Source organism: Papio anubis, chromosome 16 (genome assembly GCF_008728515.1).
Source record: "Papio anubis isolate 15944 chromosome 16, Panubis1.0, whole genome shotgun sequence".
NCBI classification, from domain to species: Eukaryota; Metazoa; Chordata; class Mammalia; order Primates; family Cercopithecidae; genus Papio; species Papio anubis.
Window position 1 is genome coordinate 28,494,574 of NC_044991.1, and position 18,795 is coordinate 28,513,368.

At 43.1% G+C, this 18,795-nt stretch overlaps 1 gene segment (V, D, J or C); it reads right to left on the reverse strand.

The window, feature by feature from the left end:
* Positions 1–12,422: 12,422 nt before the first annotated feature.
* On the reverse strand, positions 12,423–13,776 carry LOC116270758. The segment is given in 2 exon segments: positions 12,423–13,392; positions 13,514–13,776. Coding segments are annotated over 2 exon segments (531 nt in total).
* Between the last annotated feature and the right edge of the window lie 5,019 nt (positions 13,777–18,795).

Below are 18,795 nucleotides of genomic sequence, written 5' to 3' on the forward strand. Positions count from 1 at the left end.
AATACACTAAAGAGCCACCACACAACACAAGAAATTACCCACAGAGTAGACAGATGACATACAGGATGAGAGAAAAGGTTCCCAAACTGTGCACCTGACCAAGATTCTAATGTCCAGAATCTACCTTAAAGACCTTACACAAATCAATTAGCAAAAGCCCCCTAATAATTTATAGGCAATGGATATAAACACACACTTCTCGAATGATGACGTATTGTAACCAACAAATTGAAAATATGCTCAACCTAATTGTCAGAGAAATATAAATCAAAAGCATAATGAGATATATCTCACACTGGTCAGAATGATTATAGAGTTAAACAAACAAAAAAAAAGGACACTGGCGAGGCAGCAGAGAAAGGGGACACTGGTCCACTTTCAGTGAAAATGCAAAGTAGTTCAGACACCATGGAAAGCACTTCGGAGATTACTCAAAGAACTTAAACCAGAACTACCATCTGACCCAGCAATCCCACCACTGGGGTATACACAGAGGAAAATAAATCCTTCTGTCCAAAACACACATGCACACAAACGGTCACAGTGGCACCACTTAGAATGGAAAACATATGAAATCAACCTAGGTACCCATCAACAGTGGATGAGAAAAGGAAAATGTGGTACATATATACCACGAAACACTAGGCAGCAAAAAAAAAAAAAAAAAAAAAAAAAAACAAGGAAATCGTGTCCTTGGCAGCAACATGAAAGGAGCTGGAGGCCATTATCTAAAGAGAAATAAGGAAAAGACAGAACACCAAATGCCACATGTTCTCACTTATAAGGTGGAGCTAACATTGAATACACCCTATCGTAAAAGTGAAAACAACAGACACTGGTGACTATCCGATGAAAAAGGAAGAAGGGACGAGGTATGTGCTGAAGACCTATCTGGTGGGTCCACCCACTGCCTGCCTGATAAGGTTGCTTGAACCCCAAGTCTCAGTGTCATGCAATATACCAAAGACAGTAACTAATCTGCCTTTGTATACTTTAGTCTGTAATAAAGCTGGATATTATGTAATAAATACAAACTTAGAAGTTAAAAGCATGAATGAAAAATACAAACTTCTATAATTATTGAAACAATCTTTTATTTGGCATAAACTAAGAAAGTGGACAGAATGAGTAAACCAAACACTCAACCCCAATTTACATATATTGAACACATGTTTCTGAAGAACACCAAAAACACACAATGGGCAAAAGAGAGCCTGTTCAACAGATGATTTTGAGCAAACTGAATATTCACATAGAAAACACTGAAATAGGACCCTTGTGTCATGCAACACAAAAATCAATGCAAAATACATTAAAGATCTAAAACTCAATTCTGAAACCACACAACTCCTACAAGAAAACATAGGGTGTGCATGTATTTTAGAAAAGAAATCCATGTACGTAGGCTGCTAAAGGTATTTAAAAAAACTTTAAAACAAGGAAACACCCATAGACAAGGTAATGGCTTGGCATTTTCACTGAAAAGCTGGGGACCCGGTTCCACAGAACAGTGGAACACATTAGAAGACCCAGATATAAACCTGCACACCTGAAACCATCTGACACTAGGAAAAAATCAACAAAAATAAGTGATGGAGAAAGGACTCCCTATCAGTAAGTGGTGCTGGGATAAGTGGCTATCTAGATGTAGAAGAAATAACACTGGGCCCATGTGTCTCACCATGTATAGAAAATAACTCAAAATGAATCAAAGTTTGAAATGGGAAATCCAGGGCCAGGCATGGTGGCTCATGCCTGGAATCCATGCACTTTGGGAGCCAAAGTGGGTAGATGACTTGAAGTCGGGAGTTCAAGACCAGCCTGGCCAACATGGTGAAACCCTGCCTCTAATAAAAAAACAAAAGTTAGCTGGGCGTGGTGGTGTGTGCCTGTACTCCCAGCTACTCAGGAGACTGAGGCAAGAGAATCACTTGAACCCAGAAGCTGGAGGGTACAGTGAGCCAAGATCGCTGCATTGCATTCCAGCCTGTACAACAGAGTGAGACTCAGTCTCTAAATAAATACACAAATACATAAAAAGCAAGACCTGAAATGAAAAAATCCTGCATGAGAATCTAGCAAATACCCTTCTGGACAGAGGCTTTGGCAAAGCATTTATATGTCAAGTCCCCAAAAGCAACGGCAACAAAAGCAATTACTGATAAGTGGGACCTAATACATAAAAGAGCTGCTGCACAGAACAAGAAACAGCCACAGAGTCAGCATACAGCCTATAGAATGAGGGAAAACATTCCCCAACTATGCATCTGAAAAACGTCTAATATCCAGGGTTTACCGTAAAGACCTTAAACAAATAAAATCAGAAAAAAACCCAACTTACAAATGGGCGAGGGACATGAACACACACTTAAAAGAAGGTGTACCAGTGATCAATGAGCATGAAAACATGTTCGATCTCACTGATCATCAGAGAAATGCAAATCAGAAACATACTGAGATACCATCTCACACTGGTCAGAATGGCAATTATGACACACAGTCCACAACAACAGAGGCTGCTGGGGCAGATGAACAAAGAAATGCAGGTCCACTGTTGGGGGAAATGCAAACTAGTTCAGACTCCTTGGAGAGCAGTGTGGACATTTTTCAAAGAACCTAAAAGAGAACTACCACCCAACGCTGCAATCCCACTCCTAAGGATCTACCCAAAGGAAAATCCTTCCATCCAAAACACACATGCACTCGTATGTTCACGGCAGTACTACTCACAATGGTAAAGACATGGAATCAGCTTTGGTGCCCATCAGCAGTGGATCAGAGAAAGGAAATGTGGTACATACACACCACGGAACACTACACAGTCATAAAAAACAAATCCATGCCCTTACCAGAAACCTGGACAGAGCCGTAGGCCATTATGAACAAAAGGCAAGAACAGAAAACCACAATTTTCAAAACAGCTTCAGAGGTCAGTTGTGAATATTCTCTCCACAGAGAAATCATAACTCTGGAGCTCACAGAGGTGCCAGACACTGCAACTTCATTATGATGCTACGTTTACACAGATCAAATTGTCCCTTGCACTCACTGGTTATACACACATACTCTACGACAATGAAACTGCCGTCCCATTTTGGTAACATTCATTCTCACCGGAGTGAGATGATATCTGAGTATGGTTTTGATTGACTTCTCGTGAGGATCAGTAATGTTGACTCAGAATCCTTTACCTGTGCGTCCTTCTCAGGTCTTCAGGTTCTTTGGCCAGTCTTACACATCAAATAGAAACAAGTTCACGATAACTTGGCAAACATCTCTAACCACAGCAAAATGTAAATCAAAACCACACTTAGATACCATCTTATTCTAATTGGAATGAGTGTTACAAAAAAAGACAAAACTATTGAAAGAAAGGCAAATGCTGGTATGTGTTTCCAGAGAGAGACAGAGAGACAGAGAGAGACACTCTTCTGCACAGTTCGTGAGAAGGTAAACTAATGCACACGCTACAGAAACCACTTGGAGATTCCTCCAAGCCTTAAAAGACTCCAAGTACCATTTCAACCAGCAATTCTACTGCTAGGAACACACTCAAAGTCATTGAAATTAGGAAACCAAAGACAGACCTACCCACCCATGTGGATTTCAGCACTGTTCCCAAGACCCAGTGTAAGCATCAACCTACCTGCTCATCCACAGACGAAGGAAGAAAGAAGCTGCTCCATATGTTCACACCGGGATACTCTTCAGACAGAAAACCACAGTGAAATCATATCGTGGGGAACCATATGGTTGAACCTGGAGGACATGATGGTAAATTAAATGAGTGAGGGGAAGAGAAGCAAACCTGAGTCATCTCACACATGCAGAATCTGAGAAACTCTATCTCAAAGACCTGGCGAGCACAATATTGGTTTCCAGAGATTGGGGGAAAACAGGGGTAATGGGCAGGGATTGTAAATGGGTACAAAGTTACACACAAATGAGAGGAAGAAAATTCTGTTGTTCTACTCCACTGCAGGGTGACCAGGCTTAACAGTATCGGCACATCACTTTCAAGGCAGCTTGACAGGAGAATACTGAAGGTTCTCAGCATAAAGGAATAAACAATGGGAAAAGGTAACAGAATCACTAAGAATCCTGATTTCGTCATTCCACAAGGTACGCATGGGCCATAATGCCACACTTTACCCTCTCGTTGTATTGATCCTTTACTATGCAACACATTTGTTGAAAGAAATAGAAATAGGCACTGCTAATATTCATGTGGGACCATGAAGCACCCTGAGTTTCACCCTCAACAATCCTGAGACATCCAGACTACGTCGGACACATCACACTTCCTGATTTTAAATTTCATGGAAAAGTCAGGGACCCACTTCCACACAGAGCAGTGGAACACAAGAGAAGACCAAGAAGTAAAACCACACACTGAAAACTATCTGATCTATCATAGAATCCACAAAAGTAAGCAAAGGGAAAAGGACACCCTATTCAATCAATGGTGCTGAAATAAGTGGCTAGCCATGTGCAGAATAACACTAGGCCCCTACCTCCCACTACACACAAAGAGGAACTCAAGATGAATGAAAGATTTAAACGTAAAACCTCAATCTATTAAAATCTTACAAGAAAACTTGTGAAATATTCTTCTCCACATAGGCTTTGGCAAAGCATTTAGATGGCTAAGTCCTGAAAAGCAACGGCAACAAAAACAAAAATTGACAGGTCAGACCTAATACCTGAAAGAGCTGCTGCACAGCGAAAGAGACTACAGCAGAGTAAACAGGCAGCGTACAGAATGGGAGAACACGGTCCCAAACTGTGCATCTGACCAATGTCTGATATGCAGAATCTATAAGGCCCTTCAACAAGTCAACCAGGGGAATAAACAGAAAAAGAATATCCCATTAATAATGGGCCAGGGACGTGAACACACACTTCTCAAAAGTCACCAAGCAACCAACAAATAGGAAAACATGCTTGAACTCACTCATTACTGGAGAGCTGCCAATCAAAAGTATGATGAGATGCCATCCCACGCAGGTCACAACGGTGAGGACCACACAGGCAAAGAACACAGGCTGGTGAGGCAGCCGAGGAAAGGAAACACTGGTACACTTTCAGTGGGGATGAAAACTAGTACAGACACTGTTGAAAGCAGGTCGGGGATTTCTCAAAGAGCTGAAAACAGAACTACCATCTCACCCAGTAAGCCCACTCCTGTGCATCCACCCAAAGGAAAATCAACCCTTCTATCCAAAAGACACAGACACTTGTATGTTCATGGCAGTGTTATTCACAATGTCAAAGACATGGAATCAACCTAGCCATCAATAGTAGATGAGATGCTGGCACAGTGGCTCACACCTGTAATTCTAGCACTTTGGGAGGCCGAGGCAGGTGGACAGCTGGAGTCCAGAATTCTAGACCAGCCTGAGCAAAATGATGAAACTCCATCTCTACAATAATACAAAAATTGGCTGGATGTGGTGGCGGGCACCTGTAGTCTTAGGTGGGAGGATCACCTGAGCCCAGAAGATGGAAACTGCAGGCCACTGTCATAAGTGAACTAAGGCCCAAATAGAAAACCAAACGCCACATGTTCTCACTTGTAAGTGGGAGCTAAACTTTGAATGGACTCAAACATAAAGAAGAGAACAACAGACACCTGGAATGACCACAGACCAATAAAAAAAAACTAGGGAGGGGGAGCATGTGCTGAAGACCCACCCTGTGGACCCTCTGCTCACTGCCTATGTTACGGGGTTGCTGGCACCCCAAGACTCAGCGTCATGCAATCAACAGATGTAACTAACTTGATTATGTATGCTTTAAACTATAATAATGAGAGTAGAAAGCGTTAAAAGAAAAATCCAAGGTTAGGGCACTGTGGCTCATGCCTCTAATCCCAGCACTTTGGGAGGCCAAGATGGGCAGATCACAAGGTCAGGAGTTCACAAGCCACTGGCCAATATGGTGAAACCTCATCTCTACTAAAAATACAAAAACTAGCCAGGTGTGGTGGCGGGTGCCTGTAGCCCCAGCTACTTGGGAGGCTGAGGCAAGAGACTCGCTTGAACCCGGGAGGTGCAGGTTGCAGCGAGCCGAGATCGCACCACTGCACTCCAGCCTGGGCAAGAGAGCGAGACTCTGTCTCAATAAAGAAAAAAGAAAGAAAGAAAGAAAAATCCAAGGTTAGAAGGAAAGAAAATAATAAGTGAAAAAACAATCTGCAGTTATCCAAACTATCCAGGACTGTCACAAACACAGAACGAGGACCTAAGTGACAGAAAGAGGTAGCCAGATACTCGACCCAACATGGTATGTAGGGAACACAGTTTTCAAAATCCAAACAGACACAGTGGGAAACGGAGAGTCTGGCTCAATCAATGATTTTATCTACAGGCAAAACACTGAAATAGGACCCTTACATTTCATAATACACTAAATCAACACAAAATGAATTAAAGACCTAAACTCAATCTTGAAACTGTAAAGGTCCTATAAGAAAATATAGAGTGGGTATATATTTTAGGAAACCTGTTTCTATGCACACATGCTGCAAAAGGTAAAAAAGCATCGTAACATTTAAAAAAAAAAAAGTGGCTGGACAAGTTGACTCAGGCCTGTAATCCCAGTACTTTCGGAGGTTGAGGCAGGCGGATCACCTGAGGTCAAGAGTTTGAGACCAGCCTGGCCAACATGGTGAAACCCCGTCTCTACTAAAAGTACAAAAATTAGCCAGGTGTGGTAGCAGCCAACTGTAATCCCAGCTATTTGGGAGGCTGAGACAGGAGAATCGCCTGAACCTGGGAGGCAGAGGTTGCAGTGAGCCGAGATGGCACCATTGCACTCCAGCCTGGGGGACAAGAGCGCAACTTCATCTCAAAACAAACAAACAAACAAAAAACGGCTGGGCACAGTGGCTCCTGTCTGTAATCCCAGCACTTTGGGAGGCCGAAGCGGGTGGATCACGAGGACAGGAGATTGCGACCATCCTGGCTAACATGGTGAAACCCTGTCTCTACTAAAGATACAAAAAAATAAAAATAAAAAAATTTTAAAAGGTAGGGAAACTACACCCACAGACAATGCAAGACTTGGCTGTGTGTGTGCGTGTTTGTGTGTGTTTTGTAGAAGTGGGGTGTTGAACACAAAAATAACCGCTAACATACACAACTATAATCATATGAGACTAGGGATACTTTACAACTTCTACAGGGAAAAGAAAACAATGAAACAAAAAAAAGGCATCCTAAAGACTGGGAGAAAATTATAAAAAATCCTACCCCTGAAAGAGGTTGTTATCTAACACATAAAATAAACTGACATGACTAAGTGAAAAACAATAACAACAACAACAAACATCCAGGTAAGGAGATCTAAACGGAGATGTGTGAAAAGAAGACAGGAAATTTGACTCACAGTTAACAGTTTCTCAATATCACTGATCCTCACAAAAATGTGAATCAAAACCATACACGGTTACCATCTAATTCCACTCAGAACGAATATTACAAAAAACAAAAATCAAAACTGTTGAAGGCAATGGTCAGCGTAGACTTGCACACAAAAAAATCTTCTTCACCCTTTGTGGTAATGAAAATTACTATACACTCCACAACAAACTTTTGGAAGTTCCTTAAAAAAGTAAAAGGTAGGCCAGGCGAGGTGGCTCACGCCTGTAATCCCAGCATTTTGGGAGCCAAGGTGGTCGGATCACGAGGTCAGGAGATTGAGACCATCCTGGCTCACACGATGAAACTGTCTCTACTAAAAATACAAAAAATTAGCCAGGCATGGTGGCAGGCACCTGTAGTCCTAGCTACTCGGGAGGCTGAGGCAGGAAAATGGTGTGAACCCAAGAGGTGGAGCTTGCAGTGAGCCAAGATCTTGCCACTGCACGACAGTATGGGCGACAGAGCAAGATTCTATCTCAATAAATAAATAAATAAATAAAAGGTAGCCCAGGTGCAGTGGCTTAAGCCTGTAATCCCAGCACTTTGAGAGGCAGAGGCAGATGGATCACCTGAGGTCAGGACTTTGAGACCAGCCTGGCCAACATGGTGAAACCCCTTCTTTACATACAAAAATTAGGTGGGCGTGGTGACAGGTGTCTGTAATCCCAGCTACTCAGGAGGCTGAGGCAGGAGAATCACTTGAACCCAGGAGGCAGAGGTTGGAGTGAGCCAAAATCGCGCCATTGCACTCCAGCCTGGGCAACAAGAGCAAGACTTCATCTTTAAAAACAGTAGGCCGGGCGCAGTGGCTCACACCTGTAATCACGGCAATTTGGGAGGCCAAGGTGGGTGGATCATGAGGTCAGGAGATCCAGACCATCCTGGCTAACACAGTGAAACCCTGTCTCTACTAAAAATACAAAAAATTAGCCAGGCGTGGTGGTAGATGCCTGTAGTCCCAGCTACTCAGGAGGCCTGGCCCATCCTGACTGCCCTTTCAAAACCAGCTTCACAGCACAAGTACATGCTTATTTTATTTTTTATGTTTTAATTTATTTTCATTGAGGTGCAATATACATATCTAATTTGCTATCTACAGTTTATAAGTGCATGGTTATTTTAAGACTCCATATAACACAAACGGACATACAATTAAAAAAAAAAAACTATACATTCCTTTTTTCATCTTCTACCCTGAAGGAACTCTCCAAAATTACTTTTCCTCTGCAACATCCGATAGTGTCCACAAGGAGCCCACACCATGTCTTCCTACAGGTCCATTGGACCGTTCCTCAGTACACTGAATAGATTGGAGGAAGCTCACAGGTTTGTATCTTATTTCCCTATGGGCTCCCACACAATACAGTCCTCAAGTTTCCCGTCCTGTGCTAAATAGTAAAAATCAGCACAGAACCAATGCGGAACACTGAGGAAATCACAAACGTAAGTGGCATATATTTTGTCACAAATCTATGACCCCAGGGCCCATCCTTTAGATGGTGGATAAGAATCCTTACAAAGCCCCAACCGGACATGTGGTGCTCATCTTAGATGTTTATTTCCTTTGGACCCCCAATAGCGTTTCAATCTCATTCATTTGTTTTACCAATTACTTTTTCATTTTGTATCTAAAATTGCTCCTTTTACTTTTTTCACTTACGAATCTGTAAAAAGACACCATCATCTCATCCTGAATTATTTCCTCTGAAACATAAGTAGTCTGCCTGTCTCTGGTGTTGCCTCAGTTTACCTTGCAGTCCATCCTCCATTCTGCACCTGAAGAGCTCATAAATACCAGCTAAGGATAATTCAGTGACTCCATGTGGCCTCTGTGATCATGTGCACACTTCTCAGCATCTGTTCTCTTCGTGATCTGTTTCCGTGACACCTTTCTCTCATCTGGACACATCTAGAATCACTTCCCCTGATCCTGTCCCCACTGAGATCTGCCATACCCAAGCCAAACACAAGTCATATTAATTAGTTAAATGAGCAGCTGTTTTGTACCTGTTCTTGGCAAATGCTATTACCAACACCTGGCATATTCTATCATCATTCCTCCTTATAGCTCACCTCCATTAATACTAAAGATATCATATTAGATCTCTTATTAGGCCTCTAAGGTCAGACATCTGTGACCTAAAGCTTTCCCTTCACAAACCCTGTCTAGGGAGAAAACTCCATAGGTGTCCCCATGACAGACTTTAATTCTCCTCACACACCTGATTATGGTGAGTGGCAGAAACAGGAGAGGATGGAGCTCTAGAGGCAGCATTGAGAAAGTTGGCCTTTGGAAAACCATAGAAGGAAGTTGTGTTGTGGCATTGCTATTCCTGTGCTAGAAATGACAGCAAGGGGTCAATGCACACTGTAATGGTGCACAGTCCCCTTAATTGATCACTACGTGGAATTGAAAGATTGTTAGCAAAAAAAATGAATAAGCGAACCATCTTTTAGCTACTCCAGGCATCCTTCTTTTTATCGGTTTCTCTATGAAATGAAATTGGAGGTTAAGTAAACATATCTAGACTCTGTTCTTTATGATATTTACTATTAACAATCTGTGTAACATTTATCATTAAACAAATTCTAAAATACTTTTGAATTGGGCTGCATGTCAATATTAGTTGAATGAGTAATTCTAAACAGTCTTCCATGAATTTGTGGAGCATTGTTAGTACTCCCAACTTTAAAAAGGTCCTTTAGTTAAGAGCCCCTTCGAACGTCCAATAGTGTCCAGAAGGAGCCCACACCATGTCTTCTGAGAGGTCCACTGGACGATTCCTCAGTGCAGTGAATAGGCTGGAGGAGCTCACAGGTTTGTATCTCATTTCCCCATGAGCCCCCACACAATGCAGTCCTCAAGGTTCCCGTCCTGTGATAAACAGTAAAAATCAGCACAGTCGCCAGGCTTCAGCCCAGAAGTGGTGAGGGAGGCCGTGTTGTTTGACTTGTACCTGGGGAAGAGGAGAGGCTTGGTAGTAAAGGTATGAGAAGATAACTCATTATAAAGATACAGAGGGAGAGATTTGGTATTTTTGGAGAGAAAATTGGGGAAGTCATGAGTGGACGAGTCCACCTCCAGCATTCAGGCAGGAAATTGGAGAGAGCTGATGGGGACAGGCTGAGAGCTGAGCCGGGGTGGGGTCACTCTGGGGAGTTTCTGTATCACTTCCCCACGGGTCTGGAGAACTGTGTGATTACCGCTGCGATCACAAGAATGACAGGAGTAGTTGACCTCATTCTCAGACTGCAGCCCAGAGATGGCCAGGGAGGCAGAGTTGGATGGAGCTGCTGGAGCCAGAGAACCAATGCATACCGTGGAAGGGTCTTTTGTTATCATTGTAGATTATGGTGGTGGGGGCATTGCCCAGGCGCTGATGGCACCAATGCACCAATGCACATATTTGCTCTTGATGCTACCACTGCTCCAGGTGCCAAAGATAGTGTTCTTTTGTCCCAGAGACCCTGACACAGAGTGGGACTGAGTGAACACATCCTCCTACTAAGACTCTGCAAGAAGGGAACAATACAGAGAACAGTGAGGACAGATCAGGTCTGCTGAGAGGAGGGAGAGGTCATCATCGCAGGGGACATCCAGGAGCCTCCCTTGAATTCTCTGCAGGCAGCCACCTGTGCAATGAGTGAGGAAAGTGAGGATGCATGGAGCCCAGGCCACAGTGGAGATGCCCCAGGCTCTGCTGCCCGAGCCCATAGCCAGGGCTGAACTCACCATCACCTCTGATCCATCACACTGATCCTCAAGGTGGGAGGACTCCATGCAAATCTTCCCCATTTCTGGAGGCTGTGCAACCCCCTCCTTTGACCTCAGTCTGAACTACAGCTGAGAAAAAGAAAAACTATAGAAGAAGAAAGACTTTCACCCCAGAGAGGGCACAGAAACACCTTCAGGACGCAAGAAAACGGGGACTCTTAGCTAAGGAGCCCTAAGCAGGTGCTTAGTCCACAGCACCCTCTGGTAAATGTGAGAGTCATGTGGACTCCAGGCAGGTACTGGTTCCCAAGGATCCTGCCCTCCCCACCACCACCATCATCAAAACTTCCATCTTTTCAGATCGGCTTCTGTCATTTAGCAATATGCATGTAACCTTTCCGCATATTATTTTGTGCCCCGGTACCTCCTTCTTACTGTAGAATAATACTTCATTTTATGGGTTACCAAGGCTTCTGGATCTATTTGCTTATTGAAGGACACGTTGGTTGTTTTCAAGCTTTGACAATCATGATTAGAGTAGCTATAAGCATTTGGGTACAGGGTCTTGTGTGGTACATGTAACTCATTTAGTTAAACAGCTAGAAATACATTCAGTTCAGCTAGGCTTCTAAATTATAGGCTAAGAGTGTGTTCAGCTGTTTTAGAACCTGCCAACACGAGATCACTAATATTCTCCTGTGTCGGAGAGATATGTCCTCACTCTGGAACATGCTAAGGCAAGGAGGGAGGTGCTAGACAGTTTTGTTAGAATAGTCTCTTTAGAGCCGGGCGCAGTGGCTCATGCCTGTGATCCCAGCACTTTGGGAGGCCGAGGCGGGTGGATCATAAGGTCAAGAGATCAAGACCGAACACTGTGAAATCCTGGCCGCTACAGAAAAAAAAAAAATAGCTTGTATGCGTGGCATTACGCCTGTGTTCCAGCTACCAGGGAGGCTGAGGCAGGAGAATCGCTTCAACTGGGGAGAGGGAGGTTGCAGTGAGCCCAGATCGCGCCACTGCACTTCAGCCTGGGCGACAGACTGACTCCTTCTCACAAAAAAAAAAAAAAAAAAAAAAAAAAAGTTATCTGAGCTGGGCATGTTGGCTCACGCCTGTAATCCCAGCACTTCGGGAGGCCGAGGTGGGCAGATCACCTGAGGTCAGGTGTTCGAGACCAGCCTGACCAACATGGAGAAACCCCATGTCTACTAAAAATACAAAATTAGCCAGACGCAGGCACAGCGCCTGTAATCCCAGCTACTCGGAATGCTGAGGCAGGAGAATCACTGGAACCCAGAAGGTGGAGGTTGCAGTGAACCAAGATCATGCCACTGCATTCCAGACTGGGTGACAGCGAGACTCCATCTCAAAAAAAAAAAAGGATTATCTGTGCATTTACTCAGGTCTTCTTTAAGACCTGCATCTAAGCAATATTTTATGACTTCTAGTGTGTAAAACAACAATTTTTGTCATACTTATCCTAAAGTAGTTCATGTTTTATGCTATTTTCAATGTATTGACTTTTCAATTACTGATGGTTCATTACTGATATGGAGAATACAATTCCCTTCTGCATCCCTGTATTGTATCCCAAGGCTCATATTAAAACTCTCAGCCCAGCAGCATCTCTGAGTCACTTCTAGACTCTGAGCTGAGATGAACCCCCACCCACCCCTCTTGCCTTCTTCTATGTCAACACTGAGAGATTTTACCCCTGAGCAAGGGATGTCTGCCTGTGAAATGTGAGCAAGGTAGGACTTTATTAGACCTACTTGTCAGTGGGAGCTCCAGTGCTGTTGGTGTGACAACAGATGCCACCCCCTGAGTTAGATTTGGTCACCGTCACCAGCAGGGGTGACTTCACCAGGCCAGGAGAGTAGAGGGGAGGTTTTTGTCTGACTTCCTCATGGGTCTGGAGCACTGTGTGAGTCTTAGAGTTGCCATGCCATGTACAACAGTAATAGTCAGCCTCGTCCTCAGGCTGGAGCCCAGAGATGTGCAGAATCCCTGCATTGGCTGATGCATCGTTGGATCCAGAGAAGCGGCTGGGAACTCCAGAGCCTTGGTGCTTATCTGAGTCTGAGTGGTAGTACAGCAGATACCGGGGAGGGCTCCCTGGCTTTTGTTGGTACCACCGTATCCAGAAGTCACCAACACTGAAGCCACTGCTCAGCGTGCAGGTGAGTCTGGCTGGCCCTCCAGGAGATGCGGAATGGGAAGATGGCTGAGTCAGCACAGGCTGGGAGAGGGAACCTGAAAACACAGACATCACGGGTAATAAGGCAGTTCCTAGGGTAAAGTTTCTCGTAGGTCTGAACCACAGGGGATGGTGTAGGCTGGACACTGAGCCTCAGTTTATAAGGACTTTCCCTACCTGTGCAGTGAGAGAGGAGCATGAGAAGGAAAAGAGTCCAGGCCATGGTGGACAGAGCCCCTGAGCCCTACCAGTGGGCCTGGGCTGCCCCAGGTCTCCTTTTCTTCTCCACCCTCTGCCAGAGGAGGGGCTACTCATGCAAATGTGTTTCCTTCCAAGGACTGCCCAGCCCCTCCCTGAGCCCTGGGGCTGGAGCTCAGGCAGCCTGAGGAGGAGGAAGGTTTGGTTCCCCCTTGGGAGGGCCCTGGGAGGAAGCACCTGCTGAGACTGTACACAGGTCTCTGCTTAGGGGACTCTGCCAGGCCAGAGAGGACACAACTCCTGAGTCCCTATCATTGAGCACAGGGCACAGGTTCCTTGGAGTGAATAGTTCTTTTTTTTTTTTTTTTTTTGAGACAGAGTCTCGCTCTGTCGCCCAGGCTGGAGTGCAGTGGCGCGATCTCGGCTCACTGCAAGCTCCGCCTCCCGGGTTCACGCCATTCTCCTGCCTCAGCCTCCCGAGTAGCTGGGACTACAGGCGCCCACAACCGCGCCCGGCTAATTTTTTGTATTTTTAGTAGAGACGGGGTTTCACCGTGGTCTCGATCTCCTGACCTTGTGATCCGCCCGCCTCGGCCTCCCAAAGTGCTGGGATTACAGGCGTGAGCCACTGCGCCCGGCCGTGAATAGTTCTTACTAAGCAGCTGTGTAGGGACCATAGGGCAGTCCTGTGACATCCCCTGCGGGTTGCAAGGCACACACCTCCCGATATAGTGTGGATGTGCATCCTCTAAATCTCCTGTTGAAACGTAATCCCCAGTGTTGGATGAGGCAGCTGGTGGGAGACGATTGGGTCATCGGAGAGGATTCTGCGAGGCTTGGTGCTGTCCTCATGACAGTGAGTGAGTTCTCGCAAGAGCTGATTGTCTAGATGTGTGGAACCTCCCCGCTTACTCTCTTTCTTGCTCCCACTCTGCCATGAGAGATGTCTGCTCCCACTTATGTTCCACCAAGTAAAATTTCCTTGAGGTATCCTCAGAAGCCAAGCAAATGCAGGCACCATGACTCTTGTACAGCCTGCAGAACCATAAGCCAATTCAACCTCTTTTATTTGCAAATTTCCCAACCTCGAGTGTTTCTTTGTAGCAATGCAAGAATGTCGAAACACAGATCACTGGTGCTGAGAAATAAAGTATTTTGCTAAAAGATACCTGATAGTACAAAAGCAGCTGTGGAACTCAGTCATGGGCAGAGGTTGGAAGGGTTTGGGGGGCTCAGGAGAAGACAGTGTGAAAGGAAAATAGATCTTGGGAGCCCACCCAAGTTGGGAACTGCTTAGAGCAAACCTACCTCCCATTCTATTGAAAGTCTCCCCTCTGCTCACTGAGATAAATGCATACTGATTGCCTCCTTTGGAGAGGCTCATCAGAAACTCAAAATAATGCAACCATGTGTCTCTTATCTATCTAAGACGGGAAGCCCCGTCCCCGCTTCAGGTTGTCCTGCCTTCACCTGGAGCTGCCCCACCTTTTCAAACTGAACTGACGTGCATCTTACACATGATGATCGATGTCTCATGTCTCCCTAAAATGTGTAAAACCAAGCTGTACCCCGACCACCTCAGACACATGTCATCAGGATCTCCTGAGGCTGTGTCACAGATGTGCCTCCTCAACCTTGGCAAAATAAGCTTTCTAAGTTAACTGAGACCTGTGTCAGATTTTGGGGGTTCACAACAGGAAGATTAGAAAATGCTTCGAACTTTATAGAGACTGGCTCAATGGTTGTGATCAAAATGCTGATGGTGTTATGAATAGGCTGTCAACATCTCAGATGGAAAGTGACGTATAGGCTGTCAACATCTCAGATGGAAAGTGAGTAACTTATTGGGAACTGGGAGAAATATCTCCCATGTTATGCCTTACGAAAGAGTTTGGCTGAATTCTATTCATGTTCTAGGAATCTGTGGAGGTTGGAACTTCAGAAACATCATTTAGAGTAAAAAAAAAAAAAAAGCTAAATAAAAATTTAAAAAATTAAATAAAAACTTAAAAAACTAAATAAAAATTTTATATAGTTTACTTTTGATTTGTTTTGTTTTCATAAGTACATTATTTAACTTGGAAGTCAAATCTTATTAAAAGGATATGTGAATTTTTTAAAAATTATACTTTAAGTTCTATGGTACATGCACACAATATGCAGATTTGATACAAATGTATACATGTGCCATGTTGGTTTGCTGCACCCATCAACTCGTCATTTACATTAGGTATTTCTCCCAATGCAATCCCTCACCCCTCTCCCCACCCCGTGATAGGCCCCCGTGTGTGATGTTCCCCTTCCCGAGTCCAAGTGATCTCACTGTTCAGTTCCCACCTATGAGTGAGAACATGTGGTGTTTGGTTTTCTGTCCTTGTGACAGTTTGCTGAGAATGATGGTTCCCAGCTGCATCCATGTCCCTACAAAGGACACAAACTCATCCTTTTTTATAGCCGCATAGTATTCCATGGTGTATATGATGTGCCACATTTTCTTAATCCAGTCTATCATTGATGGACATTTGGGTTGGTTCCAAGTCTTTGCTATTGTGAATAGTGCTGCAATAAACATACATGTGCATGCGTCTTTATAGTGCTTGATTTATAGTCTAAAAGGATACGTGAATTTAATTAACTATAAGAAGAGTATGCCCAGGGTTACAAATGCATATTATATTTTAGGGGAATGTAAGAAAATTCATGTTTTATTATTGGGAACATATAGGTCTTATTAGAAGTATTTTGTTATAGTGAATGATTTAGAAATATTTAAATTATGTTAAAAATATAAATTTTTAGATATTTAAGACAAATATTTTAGCATTAGGCCATAAGAGTAGACTTGAAATTGAAGAAAGAATGTACCAGAGTTGTCAAATGTTTAAAGGAAAGATATATTATCTCACTGAAGTGAAAAACTTATGTCTTTTTAGGCTGGGCACAGTGGCACACACCTGTAATCCCAGCACTTTGGGAGGCCAAGATGGGTGGATCACTTGAGGTCAGGAGTTCCAGACCAACCTGACCAATATGGTGAGGCCCCATCCCTACTAAAAATACAGAAATTAGCCAGGCATGGTGGCACACGCTTGTAATCCCAGCTACTCAGGAGAGTAGGCACTGAGGCACAAGAATCACTTGAACCTGGGAGGTGGAGATTGCAGTGAACCGAGATCGCCATACTGCACTCCCCTCTGCGTGACAGAGTGAGACTCCATCTCAAAAAAGAAGAAAGGAAGGAAGGAAGGAAGGAAGGAAGGAAGGAAGGAAGGAAGGAAGGAAGGAAGGAAGGGAGGGAGGGAGGGAGGAAGGACATATCTTTTTAAAAGGTAGCGGATTGGCCGGGCGCGGTGGCTCAAGCCTGTAATCCCAGCACTTTGGGAGGCTGAGACGGGTGGATCATGAGGTCAGGAGATCGAGACCATCCTGGTTAATATGGTGAAACCCCGTCTCTACTAAAAAGTACAAAAAAAAACTAGCCGGGCAAGGTGGCGGGCGCCTGTAGTCCCAGCTACTTGGGAGGCTGAGGCAGGAGAATGGCGTGAACCCGGGAGGCAGAGCTTGTAGTGAGCTGAGATCTGGCCACTGCACTCCAGCCTGGGCGATAGAGCGAAACTCCGTCTCAAAAAAAAAAAAAAAAAAAAAGGTAGCAGAATCGAAATTTGTAAATTATGTGTAGCAAGGTATAACAAAATTTGAACTTTTGAGATATAAATTTGAGAGTTTTAAGGAGAAATAGATGATAGGATTAAAAATCAATTTTTAAAAATTTTATTCAGAGTAAATTAATATTTTAAGAAAATTTTGTTTTGACATGCGAAATTAAAATTTTTAGTTTTGTATTAGTGTATTGGCAATATTAAAATTTAATATTTAGGAAGACTGTGATAAATATATTCTTTATAGTAAAATGCATTATATGTAATTTTATTAAATAATTTTATAATTTATCTTATAATTTACATAGTGTTTAAGTCATGTTTTGACATTTTGTCTTTTTTTAATGCTCAATCATTTTATTTCAGGACAAAAATCATAATACAAGATTTTCAATATAAAATTGTATTTTTTTACAAATATATATTTATATTTTATGATATGTCTCTGATTCTGTATTGTTTTATAAATAACTCAACCTCTAAACTTGGCAAAATTATTTTTAAATATGTGTTTGCTTTATGCCTCTCACAATTTTTAAAATTAAAAACGTATTTTTATAGTTTATATATCTCAGATGTTTACCTAAGAACCTTGATGTAAAAAATATGGGAATTTTGCCTATAACATAGAAGATAAAGCCATTGTATTAAACTAACAATATCAAGTTAGTTTTATTTATTTAAAAATTATGTAAATAAATATTTTGTTTTGAACTGGGTTTGTAGTTTACAATATTGTGCCAAATCCTCACACTTTAGTCTGTTTAGCAGAGACAATTATAAAATGACCTGACCAGTAAACCCAGGGGAAAATATATGTTGATAATTTTGAAAATTTTTAAATTTTATTAATAATTAGTTAATTATATGTGTTGCACAACCCGTATCTAGAACATATTCTTGGTTCACCACCAAATCCCCATTTTCTCCTCCCCACATTCCCTGGCAGCCACCATTCTGCTCTGTGTCCCTGGAATTTGTATATTTGAGGACCTTATGATTTCAAACTGAAAACTTAGTAAGAGCCAATACCACAGTGAATATAAAATTGCCATAAAGTAGAAGGGTGACCTTAGACACTCTCATTACTTATAGCTTGTTGGGAAATCTTTTGAGAGGATGACATTCCTTGGAAATTTGGGGGCTTTGAAGACTAAGTGGAGCTCACCAAGACAAATGGAAGGAGAAGCATTTTAGTACAAGAAAGAGGTAACAAGGCTCAGAGCTGGAAAGAACACAAAAGTTCCCAGGAGGACAGTAACTGCGAGAGAGCGTCGCAGATGAGGAAATGGGGGGAGTGGGAGAGCACGGAAGAATATGGGAGATGACGAGGACTCAAAGGAAGAAATTGCATGGGAAACCACAAGGCTGGGAATAAATCTGAAATATGTTTAAGAAACACAACCTATAGGGTGAATAAGCAACATGAGAAAAAAGAATACAATTGTGAACAAGGTGGTAGGAAAGTGGACACCATGGGGATTGATTAATATACTTTATTGCCCTGGAGTACTCAGGAAATAATCCACATACCTTCTTTTGAACAATAAAATGTTTAATTCAAGTATTTTGCATTTATCTTTAAGAGTTTGTGTTTGAGAA